Here is a 20591-nt window from a genome sequence, read left to right as displayed (position 1 = left end):
TTCAAGCAATGCCTCTTGGTCCATGTACAGATTCCTCACAAGCACAATTAAGTGTTCCAGAATACACATATTTTTCAATGTTGTCCATAGCTTGTCATGATCCACACAATCTAAAGCCTTTGCATAATCAATAAAACACAGGTAAACATCTTCCTGGTAGTCTATGCTTCCAGCCAAGATCCATCGGACATCAGCAATGATGTCCCTCATTCCGCATGAACCTCTGGAAGTTCTCTGGCAATCTACGGTTGCAGTCATTTTAAAATTACATTTATTAAGACTTCACTGGCATGGGATTATCAATGTTATTGTCCGGTGGTTTCTACATTCTGTTGGGTCACCTGTCTTTGGAATGAGCACAAATACAGGTCTCTTCCAGTCAGTTAGCCAGGTAGTTGTCTTCCAAATTTCTTGGCATAGATGAGTGTGTGCCGCATCACTTTGTTGAAAGATTTCAAATTGTATTCCATGAAAGCTGCCTGAGAAATTAAATCCCACGATGTTCCCAATGCACTTTATGATGTAACTCAAGATTTTGGTTTTTGGCCCTCCCCCTCCTACACATCCTTTTGCCTCTCTCAGCTCTCCTAAAGCCCATTCAGGTGTTGCCCGTAGTGAGAACCAGCCCAGGTCTGGCAGACCCACTTCCAAAACACTCCCGTTCTAAGCTGTTCCTGTTGGCTCCTTGCTGTGAAGATGCGTGCACGTGCGTAGTCCAACCTTCCCATGGGGTGTACTCTCGCTCGGGTATCCTCTTTGGTCCCCAGAGTGCAAGTGGGCAGAGAGAGGAAAATAAAAGAGTGAAAGAGATACGTTCACACCTTTATCTGGTGGGCCCTCAATGATGGGAGTGCTCTCTTGACCTTGTATCTGCTCCTTCCCTGAACATTTTATCATGGTTTGGGCAAAGGTTTAGATAGCAAATTGGTTTTGTATTCAACAATTTATACACATTTGGTTTCATGACAGTGATTACATCCACTCAATCGAACAACCCTGTTCTCCCTCCCTCCCTGGGTTCCTCCTTTCTATTGGTCCTTTGTTTCTGCCCCTTCCTGCCTTCTAAGCTTAGGCAAAGGCTGCTCTTTTGGTCTCAAAGGCTGATTGCTCCTCCCTGGTGCTAGTGTTCACTTTATAGTCCTATTATTTGGTTGAAAGTTGATCCCACCCAGGAGTGACTTCAGTTCCAGGCTTGAAGGGTATTTAGAGATTGTTTCCTTACTATATTTGAGCATATTTTCAACAAATGGCTTATACTCTTAAGTAATAAGTCCCACATCTGCTCTTCCTCAGGGACAATTTCTAGTCACTGCCATTCTTCCAGTTGATGAGCCATTCCTTCCTTTCTTTGTATGCCTCATGAGTTTTTGTTGAAAAAAGACTGCCTCACCCCAGGGTCTTGTTGTCATAGATATTTTGTTTCTGCTGTTGTACAATTTGCTTAGCAGCTTTCCTGAATTAATTCTGTAAATCTACATCCCCAGCAACGTGTACTCACTGAAGGGTCTGCTCAATAAACGTAGTGCTCAACTAATGACTGCAGAATGCCTTGAGCATCTTCACCCAAAAGGTCGCCCAGCTTTGCTGAGGGGCTCTCAGTGTGCATGGAGGCACATGTTCAACACTTGTACACTTCAAAACTTTTCCTTAGCTTGCAGTTCCTGCTGGCAGGGTTAGGGAGAGGTGACAGACTAAGGCCTTCTTAGTTGTTGTTGTTTTGTGGTTTTTTGTTTTTTTTGGGGGGGGGGGCAATGGACACAACCCAAGGAATACCAAGATCTCATTCTTGGATCTGCCTTCTATGTTTTCTGGCCAGACTTGTTGGCCCCAACTGACATCACTACCTCTGACAGTTACTAAGTTTAAACTATGCTGCTGAGCATTTCAACAACTCCTGGGTAAAGAACATTTCTCACTAAGGACACTTTGGTAAGAACAAATAGCAACAAGCCATGCTAGCTATCCTTTCAGAAACGCAGGAACAATACATGGAAAATGTTAGTCTTAAGGATGAAGAAACCTGTTGGTCTATACCTCCAACATCCTTGCTTAATTCAGCCTTCTAAAGGCTTACACTTTCTACAGACATCTCAAAATCAGAACTACTAAATGGAAGTTTTCATCCTCTCTTCTACCGACCCTACCAGAGTCTTGCCTGCTTTGGTAAATGGCATTTGATTTGTATGGCCTCAGAATTTCCGATGACATAGTTACCAATAAGAGTCCTGGAGTGGCAGCAGTTGGCTAACTGCTAGACTGCCAGTTTAAACCCACCAGTTGCTCCATGGAAACCCCATACAGGGTTGCTATGAGTCAGAACCCATAGATGACAATTAACAACAACAGCAGCTTCCAATATGTGCAACTTTGTGAATGTAGTATTTTCTCATATCACTCATTCAATATAATAACATGTCCTGTCAATTGGACCCTGCAAGGCACATCTCTAACTTATCTTCCTCCTTGAGTTTCACTACAACCAGACCTTGTATTGTTGTTATTGGTTTTAGGTGCCACCTAGTTGGTGCCAACTCAGAGTCCCTACTTACAATGAAGAAAGCCCTAGTAAGTCCTGGCCATCCTCATAACCTCTGTATGCTTGCGTCCATGGTCAGCTATTGAGCCAGTCCATCCTGTTGAGGGTCTTCCTCCTTTTTACTGACGACGTTGTTCAGGGACAGGTCCCACCTGATTATATATTCAATGTACATGAGACAAAGGCGCATTCGGCCTCTCTTTTTTTCCAACACAAATGTGTTTGTTCTTCTGGCCGTCTGTAGGATATTTAATATTCTTTGTCAACCATAATGCAAATGCATTGATTCTTCCTTGGTCTTCCTTACTCACAACCCACTTTTGAGAGGATGTGAGGTGACTGCTAATCGCAAGGTTTGGGTGAGGAGCACTGTAGTCCTCAAAGAGACAGCTTTGGTTTTGGAGACATCAAAGGAGTCTTTTGAGCAGTTCTTCTCAAGTCAATGCATCAACTGATGTCTTGGCTGTTGCTGACTAGGGCACTGATTATGGATTTCAGTCAAATGAAATCCTTCAAAACTTCAATCTGTTCTCCATTTATGATAATGTTTATTGGTCTGGTTGTGAGGAGTTTGTTGAGGTATAATCCATATTAAAGGCAGAATTATTTCATCTTCATCAGTAAATGCTTCAACTCTCCTTCACTTTGCTGGTGTGGTGATGTACGATAAGCACTGGACTGCTAACTGCAAGGTTGGCAGTGCAAACGAACCAGCCGCTCTTCAGGAACCCTATAAAGGATTGCCATGAGTTGTAACTGACTCGGAAGCACTTCACTGTCAGTAGTTACGGTTGCGTCATCAGGATTGAAGCTGTAGCCAAACTTGACGCTGGATTCTTTTTCATATTGTCTAGTTTCTGGGACTATTTGCTCAGCATATAGAAGGTATAACTATGGTGAAAGGATACAACTCTGGTATACACCTTTCCTGATTGTAAACCATGCAGCCTCTCCTTGGTCTGTTTGAACAACTGCTCCTTGCTCTATGTACAGGTTCCATATGAGCATAATTAAGTGTTCTGAAATTTACATTCTTTGAAATGTTACCTAGTATAACATAATTTGTTATATTCACAGTTGATGCCTTTGTATAGTCAATAAAACATAAGTAAACATCTTTCTAGTATTCTCTGCTTCCAGCCAAGATCCATCTGACATTAGAGATGACAGATATCCTTCCTTTCACATTCTCATCTGAGTTTGGCTTGAATTTCTGGCAGCTCCCTGTGTGCACTGCTGTGACCATTTTTAAATTATCTTCAGCAAAGTTTTCCTTCCCTATGCTAATGGTGCTGTTGTTTGTCATTAGGTGCCATCCAGTTGATTCCGACTAACTGAGCTAATGCACCACAGAAAGAAACACTGCCTGGTCCTGTGCCATCCCCATTGTCATTGTTAAACAGGAGCGTACTGCTGCCGCCACTGTGCCACACTTATTCGTTCTGTACACCGAGCAAATAATTCAAGAAGCTGGATTATATGAAGAAGAACGTGGCATCAGAACTGGAGATAGATTCATTAGCAACCTGTAGAGTCATATGCAGATGATACAACCCTGCTTACTGAAAATGAAGAGGACTTTAAAATACTTACTGATGAAGATCAAAGACCACAACCTTCAGTATGGGTTGCACCTCATTGTAAAGAAAACAAAAATCCTCACCACTGGACCAATAAATAAGATTATGATAAATGGAGAGAAGATTGAACTTGTCAATTACTTCACTTTATTTGGATCCACCACCAACACTCATGGAAGCAGCAGTCAAGAAATCAAACAACACATGTATCTGCTGCACAAGACCTCTTTAAAGTGTTCAAGAGCAAAGATGTCAGTTTGAGGACTAAAGTGTGCCTGACCAAAGCCATATTAATGATACCGTTAGATAATTTCTGCATTCTCTTAGATCTTTTTTTTTTTAATAGTCACAAATATGGATCTAGTCCAGACAGTCAGCCAGGTAGTTATCATTCATATTTCTTGGCATTGTCAAGTGAGCACCTCCAGTGCTGCATTAGTTTGATGAAACATTTCAATTAATATTCCATCAATTCCTGGAGCCTTGTTTTTTGTCAATGCCTTCAATATCATCAGTTCTTGATCAATGCTACCTCTTGAAATAGTTGAATATCGGTAACTCTTCGTGTTTCCAGTTGAAATTAGATTTCTTCTTTTATGTGGTCTCATGATAACTAATAATTTTATGTCTTAGAATTTTGCAGACTTTATGATTATATATACATGTATTCTTCATCTGTGTGGATTTCTAAAGTGACCCCCCCACACACACACACACACAGGCCCCATTAGAAAGTTAACGTCATAGAAATAGGATCTTTTTGCTCACTGTCACATTCCCAGAACCTAGGATTTAGTATGAAATTATTCATTTATTCGACAAATAGTTCATGAAGCAATTCTAAAGTACAATGAAAGAGAGGGGAGAATGGAAATGAAAGCGTGGCAGAAGGAAGAATTGTGTTGGCACCTTTACTGATATTAAAAATATACACTTATAATAGTTTACAGAGTTGACAATTTTTTTTTGGTAAGTGCTAGGAATGAGCCCTGCCGTGCTGCTGTAAGATAAGCACTGGACTGATACCCAAAAGGTCAGAAGTTCAAACCCACCAACAGTGCTCACAAACCCTATACAGAGTCAGTACGAGTTGAAACCAACTTGCTAGCACACAACAACAATAGGAATAGCTGGACATAGTTTTCACCTTTAAATTACAAAAAAATATATTTACCACCTGTATCAATTGAGAACTCTGTAAAGATTATATTAATGACAATACATTAAGAATATGTGTAAAATACATTACAATGCATCCACACAATGATTGCAATGCAACCATTAAAAATTATTCCATTTACAATATCCAATTACTAATGTATTAGTGTATGACTGCATTTATTTACTAAACATTGTTCATCTTACCACTTGCATTACAATAAATATTCGCATTTAAACTACTCCCTTATTTATGGTGCCCTTAAACCACTACTCCAGAAGTAAACTTTCTACAACAAGGCTTATGGACATGTTTACGCTCTGTATCATTTTCGTTGCAAGAGTCAACAAGTCGCTTCTGACTCATAGTGACCCTGCAGAGGGTTTCCAAGGAGCAGCTGGTGGGTTTGAAATACTGACCTTGTGGTTTGAAGTCCACTGATCTATACAGGGCACATATTCACATTCTAGCCCTTCAAAATTTTGCCAAAATTGACAGACAAATTGTGGAATATTGCTGTTCCAATACGACTGCATGTAATTGTTAAATATTTAAACAAAATTTCCTTAATTACACTATATAATTATTTTTTCTCTTGTGAATTATTTATTATCTATTTTATAAATACTTCTAAATATATCATTATTGTAAAATATTTTGTTACTGATATTCATGAGCTCTTTATTCATTAAAGTTTTTCATTTTTATTAATTGAAAATGATAAATTTTTTTTGCATTTTGCCTTTTAATGCTGCTAATATTTTCAGATTCATACAGATATATAAAGCTTTTATTCAGTCATATCTTTTACTTACGTTTTCAGCCTGTGCTTGGCTAATGTTCTGATGTAAAAGCCCTTTTATAATGTTATATAAATATTAGTTCTAATATTCTTTCATGTTTCTCACAGATTCATTTTTACCCCTAAATTTTAACAAATATAAAATTTATTTAGTAAAACATATAAGGACACAAATTATTGCTTCTTCCATATCATTTAGTAACCCCAAAATCATTTGTCAAAAATAATGTATCTATTCTACTTGATTTTAAAAAGTTACATTTTACAATATATGAAATACTCAAACAAATGCCAGACTATTTATGGGTCTTTTATGGCATAGGTCTATTTTTCTATCAGTAACACATTAAGTTACTTATTTTATCCCTGCCCTAATTCTTTCCTTGATGATAAATTGCAAGGCAAATATTAAGGACTTGTTTATTTATAACTTCACTTATTTATGAACTTTCTTATTAACCCTAAAGTTAAATAATTAATATAAAGCTTCTGCAGATTTTCTGACAAGCTAAAAACCAAAAGCATGTCACTGAGTTTCACAAGTGAATTTTAATTTTAAGGCTAACATCAATGTTCTTGGTGTCACGCGCTGTGGAGTGGGTTCCGACTCAGAGCCACCCCACGCACATCAGAAGAAAACACCGCCCCTTGCTCCACTGAAGCCCACTGCTGTTACTACTGTGTCGATGCATCTCCTTAGGGGTCGTCCTCTTTTGGGCTTACCCTCCACTTTACCAAGCATGATGTCGTTCTTGAAGAACTGGCCCCTCCAGATAACACGTCCAAAGTATTCTGGCTGTACTTTGATCCAACACGTACTTGTTTGTTTTTCTGGCAGTCCATGATACTTTTAGTATTTTTTTCTCTAACACCATTAATTCAAATGCATCTAATCTACTATAATTTTCCTTATCCACTGTACAATTTTCACATGTTTATGTTGTTGTGAGGTGACCTTGAGTCGGTTCCAACTTACAGCAACCGAACGAAACACTGCCTGGTCCTGCCCCTTCATCACAACAGTTGTTGCATTTGAGCCCATTGCTGCAGCAACTGTGTCAGTCCATCTCCTTGAGGGTCCTCTTCTTTGTCACTGACCCTCCACTTTACCAAGCATGATGTCCTTCTCCAGGGACTGGTCACTTGTGAAACCACGTAGAAAGATGATAGACCTATAAGGAGCGCTCTGGCTGCACTTCCTCCAATGCAGATTGGTTTGTTCTTCTGGCAGTCTATGGTATTTTCAATATTCTTCACCCACACCATAACTCAAGTGCAGTGAGTTTTCTACGGTCTTCCTTATTTTGTCCAACTTTCACATGCATATGTGGTTGTTGTTGTTAAGTGATGTCCAGTTGTTTCTGATTCACAGTGACCAGGTATAGGCTTTTCGAGGCTTTAAATCTTTGCAGGAGCAGGAAGTCTCATCTTTTTTCCACTGAGCCCCTGGTGGGCTCGAACTGCTGACCTTGACGATCGCAGTCCAGATCCTTATCGAATAGAGTCATCACCCATATGAGGTGACTGAAAATAGCAGAGCTTGGGACAGGTGCACCTTAGTCGTGCTCACACTGGTATCTTTGCTCTAGAACACATTAAAAAGACCTTGTGACACAGATTTGCCAAATGCAGTGCTGTTGTAGAGTCGGTTCTAACCCACAGCCAAATGCAGCACACATCCTTTGATTTCTTGACTGTGCATTCAAGCAAAATGAAGTCTTTGACAACTTCAATCTTTTCTCCACTTACACTGATGTTATTTATTGGTCCATGGTGAGGATTTTTGTTTTCCTTACATTAAGGTGCAATCCATACTGAAGGCTGTGCTCTTTGATCTTCATCAGTAATTCAAGTCTTCTTTGCTTCCATTAGGTAAAATTGTGTTATCTGCCTAATTAGCCTTCCTCTAATCCTGATGTCACATTCTTCTTCATATAATCCAGCTTTTCAGATCATTTGATGAGCATACAGGTTCAATAAGTATGGTGAAAGAATACAACCCTGGCACAAATCTTTCCAGCTTTTAAATCATTCAGTATCCCCTTACTCTGCCTTTTAGTTTATGTACAGGTTCCTACTGAGCACAATTCAGTGTTTGGGAATACCCATTCTTCACAATGTACACTGTAATTGTCATTAACCACACAGGCGACTCTGAATACTCAACAAAGCACAAATAAACATCTTTCTAGTACTCTCTGCTTTCTGCCAAGATAAATCTGATGTCCGCAATGGTATCTTTTGTTCCACATCCTCGTCTGAATCTGACGTGAATTTCTGGCAGTTCCTTGGCAATGTACTGTTCAACCACTTTTTAATTATCTTCAGCAAATTGTATTTGGATGTGATATTAATAAAATTACTTGATGATTTCTGCATACAGTTGAGTCACCTTTCTTTAGAACGGGCACAACTATGGATCTCTTCCAATCAGTTCCCCAGGTAGCTGTTTTCCGAATGTCTTGATACAGACAAGTGAGTGTTTTCAGTGCTGCATCAGTTTGTTGTAACATTTCACGTGGCGTTCTGTCAGTTTCTGGAGCCCTGTTTTTCACTAATGTCTTCAATGCAGTTGGAACATCCTCCTTCAATAAACCAATTCTTGATCAAATACTGCCTTCTAAAATAGTTGGATGTCAACCAATTCTTTTTGGTACAGTGATTTTTGTTTTTTAATGCTTCCTGCATCATTCATTATTTTACCTATAGAATCCTTCAGGCCATCCTGGTTTCTAAGGAGAATTCTGACTATACTTCTTCCAACACAGATTTGTTTGCTATTTTGGCAGCCCACAGGACTGTTAATATTCACTTCCAACACCAATGCAACAATTCTTCTAAGGTCTTCCTTCTTCACTGTCCAACCTTTCACACACATATGAGGTTTTTGAAGATACCATGGCTTGGGTCAGGTACACCTTAATCCTCAAATTGGTATCTTTGTTCTTGAACATTTTAAAGAGGTCTTGTGCAGCAGATATGGTGACTGCAATATGTTGTTTGATTTCTTGACTGCTGCTCCCAAGAGTGTTAATGGTTGATCAGAGCAAAACGAACTCTTTAACAACTTCAATTTTTCCTCCATTTATCTTGATATGATTTATTGCTCCACTGGTGAGGATTTCTGTTTTCTTTACATTGAAGTGCAACCCATACTAAAGGCTGTGGTCTTTGATCTTCATCAGTAAGCATTTAAGTCCTCTTAGCTTTTAGCAAGCAAGGCTGTATCATCTGTATATCACAGGTTGTTAATAAGTCTCCTCCAATCCTGATGCCACGTTCTCCTTCATATAATCCAACTTCTCTGATTATTTGCTCAGCAAACAGATTGAATAAGTATGAAAGACTACAACACTGCACACAGCTTTCCTAATTTTAAACCATTCAACATTCCCTTGATATGTTCTAACAACTGCTTCTTGGTCTACGTACAGATTCCTCATGAACACAATTAAGTGTTCTGGAATACTCGTATTTTGCAATATTGTCCATAGCTTGCCATGATCCACACAATCAAAAGCCTTTCAAAATAAAATGAAATTTCAATGAACATACTCAGAAGTCATGACATAACCGCTGTTGTAGGTGCAGAGGGTCCCCATCAGTGAGACAGTGTAATAGAGACGATACAGACGCCTCGTTACACACTCATAACTACACAAACACTGGGTCTCTAAGTATGTAAACTTTATAATGTGACAATAAGCTTTTGTCTTATTAATTGATCTAAGCTGAACTGACAGGAGCTCTAGTAGTATAGTGGTTATAAGTTGGACTGCTAACGTCAAGGTCAGCAGTTCAAAACTACCAGCTGTTCTGCAGGAGAAAGATGAGGCTTTCTGCTCCCATAAAGATTTACAGCCTCAGAAACCCTGTGCAGGGTCACTATGAATCGGATTCGATCCATAGCACACCACCTCCACCACCACCAAACTGAACTGACAGCAGTAACGCTACTTGCAAGAAACATCACACACCTACTCCTCACTTACCGACTGTCTGCTTATCCAACATTTTACATTTACGACTCCAGTAAGCAATCTACTGTCTGACTGTTTTGCACACTAACAACACAGGTCTGGTAGCAAGGAATGTCGAGGTGTGAGGTGAGGGTGATACACCTGTGATGTTTATGATGTGTCACCGTAGCTGGGCAGCGACTCCCTGGTTCAGCAGCTACGTCATGATGCTTTCATCCTGTTCTGCACTTTTGTGATCTGATGGGACCTTCCCTCTATTTTTGCATAACATCCATTTCTGCATAATGACCTGGACTTTGGAAACGAACAATATCAGTAAGTGAGGAGCGAGTATTTAACAAATCTGTTTTAGTAAAACGTATCATGAAGAAAACAGTTATCATGGCGTCACATTAATAGAATCAGAAGCTCAAAGAGGTAAAAATATTTGTTTGAAACTTTAATAAAAAATGAAACAAGTCCTATCTTTGCAGTATATCCTCAATGTTCACCAAGAGTCAGTTTCAGTCATTATCTTTGTCCTGGGGTGGCGCCATGGGTTAATGTGCTGGACTGCAAAATCGGTTTGAACCGCAAAGTCGGCGGTTCAAGCTCAGCAGTTGCTCCTCAAAAACCCTACACAGGGTCGCTATGGGTCAGAACCGACTTGACCACACTTCACAAAACAACAACAATCTTTATCCTAATGGCCTAGGGCTTCCATAACAAAATACTACTAAGTGGGTGCTTTAAACAACAGAAATTCATGTTTGCACAGTGCTGGAGACACAAACTTCAAGAGGTCCATGGGACATGAGCTCTCTGTGTGGGTTTTGGGAGAGAAGAGCCTTCCCCTCCCTTGTCCAGGCCTTCCTGGGGATGTGTGTAGATGTGCCTTCACGAGGTGCCGTCCCTATGTGAGGCTGTGTGTCTACTCATCCCCTTGAGATAACACTCTGAGGGGATTGAGACTAGGACCACCCTACTGCAGGAAAGTCTATTTCTAAACAAGGCCCCATTCACAGGGATAGGGGTTAGGATTTCAGCTTAGTGTCTGGAGAGACACAATGCAACAGAGAACAATCATGTAAGTCATAATTAAATATCAACTTAATGACAGAAATGGATTCAAATACATGGATTTCCTATGTAGGAATCTCCTTTCTTTTGGAAACTAAAATACAAAATCTATCAAATCCATAAAACGATAGTTGCTAATTGTTTGATGATATATACTATACATATTAAGATTTTTATTGAAGACTGGGATACTTCACTGATGACATAAATTATGAAGCACAACATAGAAACTATATACTTATAAGGTTTTAACTTTTGCTTTTGTCTTTGATCTAACCTTCTATTGAAAAGCATGTTCTAATCCTTTCATATTCAGAAGTGCTAAGTTCATTGAAAATATTTTAGATGTCAAAAGAGCCAGTCCAAATCATCTTTACAATGTGGATCAAACTGGTCCGTGACCTTCAGAAGCACTTTGTAGTGTCGACATCAAACAGAACCCTTCTCCTCAAAAACCACTGTACTACAGAAAGCCAGTCATTTGTGGTCCACTTCCACATTATCATAATAGAGGAAAATCACAAGTTAACTTCATCGTCCTGAAAGTCATTCACCATTCATACGGTGTCAGGGAGACCGCTGCTTCCTTCCACTAACACTGGTTTCAAAGCAAGGCTTTCTTGATAAAGAGAGCAGTGCATGGATCTTCTGATGTAGGCTCTTGAATTGTGGGAATGACTCCTACCCAGAGCACACTCCTCACATTTGTTGACATCATAATCTTGGATAGTTTTTACAGCTCAGCGTTAGCTGTGTTTGTCAGCTATTTAAAGCAGGAGAGGAGAGCTTGCCTTCATTTCCGCAGGGTGGATAAAGCACAGTATGAGCATTGGCTGGCGTGTGCTAGAACATGCTGCCCTTGCAGTATTTGTTCCGTAGCCACAGCCTGAACCATGGAGCCCACTGCAGACTCACACTTACCCACTCTATTCAAACAAACAGTGTGTCAAATTTTTACTAACGCTTTGGCAAGTAGATATGGATTTTCAGTCATGCCAACTGGAAACTTTTCCCTATAAGCAATCATATTTATATGTGAAAATACTGAACTCTTCATTCCTACTTCCTTGGACATTGTTTGTAGAGTGGGTCTCGTGCAGATATAACTTGTTAGAATTTGTCTCAAACAGGTTTATTTCTGCTTTGTGTTAGGTATTTTATCGTGTATAGAGTCTAGGTGGATTACTTTTTCAGCACATGAAGACTGTCAATTCATTGTCCTGTCTGCAGTTTCCGATGAGCAGTCTATAGGTAGTCTGTTTTGTTCCTTAATAGAAATGAAACTGCTCGTCCCCTGGGCAACTTTGAAGATTTCTTCTTTATCTCTGGTTTTCAACAACTTGATTGTGATGTGTCTTGTCGTGGTTTTCTTCGTGAATCTCCTGCTGGAGCTACGGGATTACAATTTTCATCAGATTTGAAAACGACGGCCACTAGTTCTTCAAATACTTTTCCTCTGCCTGCAGCCCACATCCCTCCTTTCACGACTCCAATAATAAGTACTGCAGACTGCTTTAGATGGTCCCAGGGTCACGGGCCTTGTCTTTCACTACTACATAAGGAGACTCCGAAGTTAGTCAGTGGCTGAACGCTGCCCACGAAGTCTTGGCATGGAGCGGCCAAGCTTTCGGGTGAGATGAAGTCACGGAGCTGGCTGGCTGGGCGCTCCTCCTCCAGGACCAGAGTTCCACTCCTCTGTGGTACGGGATGGGGCAGGGCGCAGCTCCTGCAGGGGCCCTGGCAGCAATGGACAACCCCGCTCACATCCCAGGAAACGCTGGCTTCCTTTCCAAAATCAACTGGCGAAAATCCTCAGCTTGTAAGGGGCTCCCGTGAGTAGGGAGTCCACCTGGATAACACGCTAATGTATACCACAGTTCAGCTGCAAGAGTCCACGCCGCTATCCGCCATCTGGGTGCCAGGCAAGGCTGCACAGAACTCCGCCCACCACGATCAAAGCCAGCCATGAAAAGTGCCATTTCAGACTAGTTTTCCGTTCTAAAACTTCCTACGGTTTTTTCTTTACATGTACATTATAGAAACACATTTAAAATAGTTGCTTTAACATCTTTCCCACAATCCCACCCTCTACTCTGCCTGAATTGGTGTCCAGTCATTGGCTAGTTCTCCTAGACAAGCATCACAGTTTCTATATCTCTGCATATTTAGCAAGTTTTTATTGGTGAGCAACATTTAATGTCATGCGCTGTGTGATGGACTTTGTTCTGACAGGAACTTAAATAACTCACAGATGAGTTTGAACTAATTTTGCCCCGCTGTTCAGCAAGATTCTCCTGAGATCTCTAGAGAATGCCACCACTATGCATACTGACAGCGAGCTCTGGTAGCGTAGTGGTTACGAATCGGGCTGTGAGCCGCAAGGTCAGCAGTTCAAAACTACCAGCCGTTCCGCGGGAGAAAGATGAGGCTTTCTACTCCCGTAAAGATTTACACCCTCGGAAACCCTGTACAGGGTCGCTATGGGTCAGAACTGACTCAATGGCACTTAACAACAACAACAACATGCATACTGACAAGCATATAACATGGACATCCCGAGGTGTCCCTCGCTGTGAGGTGACATTGAGAGAAAGCCACTGGAGCACAGCCGTACAAACTACACTCTGCTCTTAGTCAGATAGACCTGTCCCCTTTCACACCATGAACAATGACTGTATAACAATCCCACAAACACAACCAGCCAGACAGGATGGAATTACCTTTGTAAAACGAGTGGGCCAAGCTCTGCTCAGGGATGAACTTGGCCAGGAGTCCGTGGTTCAGACTTGGGTGAGGGATAGAAGGGATGACCACACCTGTGGAGAAAACCATGAAGGCAAGTGTGAGCTGCCATTAACCACCATAGCCTGGCCCCCCGGAGAGCAAGCCGAGTCTCCCACACAAACACACGCACACAGCACGGGTACCTTTCTGTGTTGAGAAGGAGGGAGTGCGCATTCTCAGGAAGGAAAGAGGTTGGAGAAAATACACAGGGACACAGAAATACACAACAGGGCTCACTCCAGGAGTGCTTGTTTCACACACACACACACACACACACACACACACGGGTCAGTCAAAAAGTAATGCTACAGAATGGTCAGCCATCTGTTAGGGAATGAAAAGAGCAGGATGTGAAGCTACTGTTTCTCAGCTGATCCTCCATTTACGTCTACATACTCCTGAAGGTGCTGTTTACACCCTCTACGCTTTCCCCCCAATTCTGGGGTTTTCCATTTACTATGTGTGTGGCGCTGTGGGTTAATGCGCCAGACTGCAAAGCCATTTGAACTGCAAGGTCTGTGGTTCAAGCTCACTAGCTGCTCCTTGGAAACCCTACAGAGGGTCGCTACAGGTCGGAATCGACTTGATGGCACTTAACAACAACAACAATCATGTACAAGTGGCAGTTTGGGCAACTTCAAAGGACTCAAATAGAGTTTTCTAAAACGTTCTTTGAATTTGGGGCAAAATCAGAGCTGTAAAGTGGAACGGGTAAGGTTTCCCAAAGAAATGCTCATGAGACAGCCCTTACCCCCCTCACAGAATGGAGCCCTGGTAGAGCCGTGCATACTAACTACAAGGTCAACAGTTTGAATCTATCAGCCGCTCTGTGGGAGAAAGAGGAGGCTTTCTGCTCACAGAAAGCTTTACAGCCTCGGAACCCCTATCCAGGGTGGCAATGAGTTGGAATCGCCTCCACAGCACAAGAACGAGTGAAGTCAGGGCTGTGATGGAACCTTCCTTAGGGCCACTTTCCGGGTCTTTCTCTCACAGCGCAGTTTTCTTTTTTCTCAAAACTGTTTCGTTTAAACCCCTGTCATTGTCTGTGTCCCTGGAGAAAATCCATCAAGGTGGCCCCTTTGAAGTCCCCAAAATCAGTCCTCATAACCTTCTAAGCTGACCTCGCTCTCTGCCTTGGATTCAACTGGCCCAGCAAATCCCCTCAGAAGTCCCTGTTCCGACTGGACTGCATCTTTTTATGGAAGGCTCCCTAAGGAGATAAGGCAAGTATATTCCTGAAAGGGCTTGTCTGCGGCCATCCACCGATCTCACAGACCCGTTAATTAAAGCTTTGTCGGGAATAAACCCAGGCAAGGATGAGCTGGGACCCCAGGAGCAGTACTTTCTGACTGAGCCTCAGATATTTATGTTAGATATGAATTCGTTAAAGATGAAGCAAAGAGGTTGACTAGCATGTTAACATAGAATCTTCAACTTTTTTTAAATGGTGAAAACACATGAACCACAAAGGTTTGATGATGCATAATTTGAAGAAGCAAGTTAAAATAAAAGTCAATTCTGACAGAATAACTTATGTGTCAGAAATCAGTATGGCATGCATCAGCAAACTCCTCCAGCTGAAGCACTCCGTATTCACCACGTGACATGAAAGGTAAACGAGGCATTGAGTCTTTACGGAAGCCAGGAGACAGAAATTTGGCCACTAATTGCTCCTCACTTCTGTTTTATATCACAGTGATTTGTTTAAATCTCTGTTGCCATCAAGCCAATTCCAATTCATAACAACCCTATAGAACGGAGGAGAACTGCTCATAGTTCCCATGGCTGGGCTGGGCCGCCCCGCCCCGCCCCGCCCTTCTGGTTAGCAGCCAGTCTTTTCAACATCACACCACCAGGGCTCCTGCATGTACTGAAAATAAAGTAGACAAGTTCAACTACAAATTAATCCAGTGGCACATGAATAAAGAAAGAAATCAACCCCACTGGGTCCCCAAGGTAACACGACATACAACAAAGAAATAACTGGCAAGAAATGCAACGAAAGGAAAGTGCACCATGGCATTCCAGTATTAGTTGCCATAAAGTGTGTTTGTAGTTTTCAAGTGAAGTAGAAAAGGCTGAAAATTCAAGATTTCCTGCTACATCAGCGTTTTCTGCAGAAGAAACAGCCCACCTGACCCAGGAGGGTCTGCTGCGCCTTTATATTATCTTCTACCAGTCTTTGATTTGAGTTGAAACAATCTTGGAAAAAAGATTGGAATGTTGTTTGTCCGTATTACAAATTTGATAGAATATTTAAACACTGAACTAGGTTCATATAGCACACAAAAAAGAGCACAAGAGTAAAAGGGAGAGAGAATGAAAGGAAAAAGATGGCTGTGTTGGGGACTGGCTATGTTTTGACTTATTCTTGGTCTTGACCTAGCCTCTAAAGTGATCTCTTTTTTGTGTGTAGAAAGGTTAAATAAGAATACATTACAAATGGATGTGTTCTCTGCATATTAAATAGCAATATTAATGAATGTGCTATGTTAGTAACTGGAAAACATCGAAACCAAAGTGCTGACCAGTGAGAGTGCGGCCACCCAGGAGAATGGTAGTGTGGGATGAAGGGCACCAACTTCTCAGCTGCCCCACCCCCCAGCCCCGGGCACAGAGCTGCAGAGATTCCAACTGTGCTAGCTCAGTTTATGTCTGGATATAAAACTAAACAAAGAACGGACACGATAGTGAAAATTCAAATCATATTTTTCAAATAGTAAGTACCTGTACTTGTTGGCGAGTTTATTTCTTGCCTGGTGTTTCTGCCTGGCTGGCCCCCAGCTCGTGCGGCCTCTCGCTGGGGCTCTAATATGTCGCGGTACTTGGAGACCATCAGAACCGAGATGAAGTACACGACAGCCAGAGCCAGGAACTGCGCCTGCTTGCTGTCATCCTGCGTCAATTCAAAAAGCAGCTTTCATCCCCCGGATTTGACACAATCAGAATATATTTCTAGGTGAAGAATAGTTTCTTTTCTATCAAATGGGTCAGAAAACATCCAAGTTTCATGGTTTATAAATTCACTGTACACCTATAATGTGGACCTTTTCATTTGAGCAAATACATATGTTCTTCAAATGACAAACGGCAGGGACTCAACAGAAAGTACATTTTCTAAACGTTTTACGAGTGGGTCCTATGATCATATTCACTCACGGACTTTCACCTGGACCTGCCACTGCCCGTTTCAATCATTGTAATCAGTACATGATCCTTATAAAACCTGCAAATATTTCATGGGATGAAACAAAGCAGCCACATTTATAATGATTTTCCTTTTCTGCTGTCTGGCAAACATCCGTGTAAATATGGATGTTTATAGACATAGAACAAAGCCCAAACCCACTGCCACCGAGTAATTACAAATCACAGCCACCCCATGTAGGTAGTCTTGATGGGAGCAGACTGCCTCATCTTTGTGCTGTTGAGAGGCTGGAGGGTTTGAACTAGCAATCTTGGAGTTAACAGGTCAATGCCTACCATACAGTGTCACCGAGATTCCTTTTTCCGTGCATAAATGCACATAAACATAGATATGCATAGGTACATGAATGACTGATTTTCAATTAATAAGTTCTATAATATGTGAAACTATTCCTGATTCATTTCTTTATGGGAGCAAAGCATGGCTCTTTAACTCTACTAAAACCTACAGTATGTGTATTTTATTGAATAAGTATCATTTAAGTATAAATATAAACTCAGGATTATATAAATGGAGTTACTGGTTGAAATATAAATTATAAGTAGAATGCTAAAATTTTAGTAAATGTGCCATACAATTTTATTTGTTGTGTTCACCACTGTAGCCACCAATTGCCTAACAACGTAGTGCACATGTTTATCAAATATGCGGATGGTTTAAAGTTGAAGAAAAGAAGTTAATGCCCTGGATAAAAACATCACAAGTTTCAAATGATCTAACTGGAAAAAAGGAATAGTATGAACTTCTTAATGGGATTCACAGAAGATCAGAGCGGAAGACCATCGGACAAGGAGCTGAGGATGCTGTGAGAGGGAGGGTGGGAGGGAGGGCTGTGGGCCACACTCCACATGACTCAGGCCATGAGAAGGCGGCACAGGAAGAAGAGAAGGCCATTCCTTGGTGGCATCAATACATACAGAGTAGGAGCAGCACCAATACTCCGCACTACAGAAATGGCCTCTAAAACAACGCAAATACTCAAGACTCCAAATTCCAAATCTCAGAAACAAAATGCTGTGACTCCCTCGTCCCCTACAAGTTCACCAAAGATCTGAACACCGTACTGTTTCAGAAATAGCTCAAAACAAAACAAGCAAAAATAACAGTCAGCCAGCCAAATAAACCACAGAGACCCTGGACTTTTAACCTGTAAACTACGAAACTGACCCCAAACCCACTGCTGTGGAGTCAATTCCAACTCACAGCTTCCCTGGAGAGGGTTTCCAGGCTGTCCGAGCTGTCCTCAGGTAGTCAGGCCTTCACAAGTGTGAGGGTTCACTTTGTTCCTGCTTGTGCCTTTTAAGTGTGAAGATCAAAAGAGAAGAATTTTACAGAGTGGACTGCACTGCAGTAGAGACCATCACTGCTGCTTTCCAGAATCCCTAAATAGTGAGTCGTGGTGTGGTGCTGTGGGTTAATGCGCTGGTCTGCAAGGTCCGTGGTTCAAGCTCACCACCCACTCCTCAGAAAGCATATACAGGCTCATTATAGGTTGGGGCTGAATCAATGGCACTTACCAACAACAACCATCATGTATCGGAGAAACAATGATAGGAAGGAGAACACAGCAAGTGACAGGAAACCATGCCAATTCAGTGGCAGAAAGCTCTGGCCAACTGTTCTGTAAAGACTGCCACCAAGAAAACCTACGGAGCAGCCCTACTGTGTCACACGAGGTCACAGTGGCTTCACTCATCAGTGTGCAGTGCTGCTGAGTCAGTTCCAACTCATAGACACCCTGTTTAAGGTTTCTGAGGGTCCGTTGGTAGGTTTGAACCTCTGACCTCATTCATGGTTAGCAATCCAATGCATATCCTACCATGCCACACCAGGATTAGAAGGATTTAATACCATTTTGCAACTTGATTATAACTAAGAAATCAAATGTCAGTGGTTATAAAGCTTTTTGTATAAACTAGGTCAAACTTAGATGCTTCAAGTAAAAGATGAAGTAGCTTTCACGTGTGCCTAGAATCAGGTAAAACATGACATGACAGAAAAAAGGAAACAAACATGCACTGAGTTCATTACCAACAGAGTCTCCATACTTACTATTTCATTAAAGCATATCAGAAACAAAAAAGCAAAACCCCATAGCCACGGCGTCTAGTCTCACTCTCAGAGACTACATGGGATCTTTGAGACTGTCTTTTAGTCTCAAGAACAAGAATCAGAGTGTGTGTGCCAGGAAAGAAAACCAGTAAGAAATGTTTATTGATGACTTAATACTACGAACCAGTACAGCTATTGAGGAAAACCACCAAGGTATAGAAAATGGGTTCTGAACCAGGATGAACTTAGTGATGAACTTAATGTGTCAGAGCCTGTGGGTGATGTAAAGAGACAGTTTCTCCTTCCACAGTGATGGCAATGGGCTACACAACAAAGAAGGGATCCAATCCAAGACAAGAGCACTTACGACAAAGGGGAAGACAAACAAAAGGCACCCGCCAAGAATGCACTCCAGCCCAGCTGAAGCCACATCCTTTGAACAAAACGCCCCCCAGTCTTTATTCCCACCATCTGCAGTCCGAAGGCATTCAACAAACAAGTGTGGGAGGAAGGGATGGCTGAAAGAATGAAGACAACTTAAAGTTGCAGCAGAAGTGTAAGGAACAGACATGGTGAGCTGGTGTAGATAAAAAAAGTAGCTCCCACATTTGAGGGGCTTCAAAACGTTCATGGAAAATTTTTATTATCTTTTCATTCCATTTTTCTACAAACTTGTTGACCCCTCATATATATGGGATAAAAAAGTTGCTTTTTTTTTTAAAATCCAGATCTGCAAGCCAACTGTTCTGCCAATTCCTAGTTCTATCGCTGCAAATGAAACACAATACACAGAGAGGCCAGACATCTGGAGAGTGACTAAATTCTCATCGAAATTAATTGACTTGCCTTAGCTATTTTAGTATCACAAAAACACAAACTTGATTATAGCTCTTCCCTCTGCTAGCCAGTCAGCCGTCTCTACTCTCTAGTCCGGAATCAGGAACACCATCAACAGCCTCGAACTTATTTCAACACATGCAACGTTTCAGCTAGGAATCTGGGATACCTTTCAATGAATGCCATTTTTAAAGATAAAAATTTCGTTTAGCATCTCTAATCCTGGTGTGGCACTACAGGCTCAGCACTGGACTGCTCACCCAAGGTCGATGGTTCAAGCCCAGCAGCCTCTCCTTGGAACCCCTATACAGGGTGACTGTGAGTCAGGACTGACCTGACAGCACAACCACCACAACTCTGGTCCCTCAAATTGCTGTAACTGGTAAATGACTCGAAGGCTGAGGTGAGTAAGCAGTGGAAATCAGCCAGGCCTTCACACCGAGAGCTAAGGGGAATACAAGGGGCTTCTCATTTCAGACACACAGTCCACCACACAAGGACGCACTTTCCTCTAGGAGCCCTGACAACCAGAGAAACCCGGAGTCTCTCCACGAAGCGTGTGGTGCGTGTGTCTGTCTCTCTGTGCCTCTCAGC

At 41.6% G+C, this 20591-nt stretch overlaps 1 protein-coding gene across 1 annotated transcript in view; it reads right to left on the bottom strand.

Moving 5' to 3' along the window:
* NBEA (neurobeachin) overlaps positions 1 to 20591 on the bottom strand; it is an 822532-nt gene that overhangs the window by 540674 nt on the left and 261267 nt on the right. Inside the window, exons 28-29 of the mRNA XM_006874376.1 lie at positions 16628 to 16796; positions 13837 to 13932 (exon numbers count right to left, since the gene is read on the bottom strand). Of these exons, the coding sequence (XP_006874438.1) occupies positions 13837 to 13932; positions 16628 to 16796 (265 nt within the window). The remainder of the gene's footprint in view (positions 1 to 13836; positions 13933 to 16627; positions 16797 to 20591) is intronic.

The sequence above is a fragment of the Chrysochloris asiatica genome, unplaced genomic scaffold (genome assembly GCF_000296735.1).
Source record: "Chrysochloris asiatica unplaced genomic scaffold, ChrAsi1.0 scaffold00272, whole genome shotgun sequence".
Taxonomy (NCBI): Eukaryota; Metazoa; Chordata; class Mammalia; order Afrosoricida; family Chrysochloridae; genus Chrysochloris; species Chrysochloris asiatica.
This window is presented reverse-complemented; position numbering and strand designations above follow the sequence as displayed.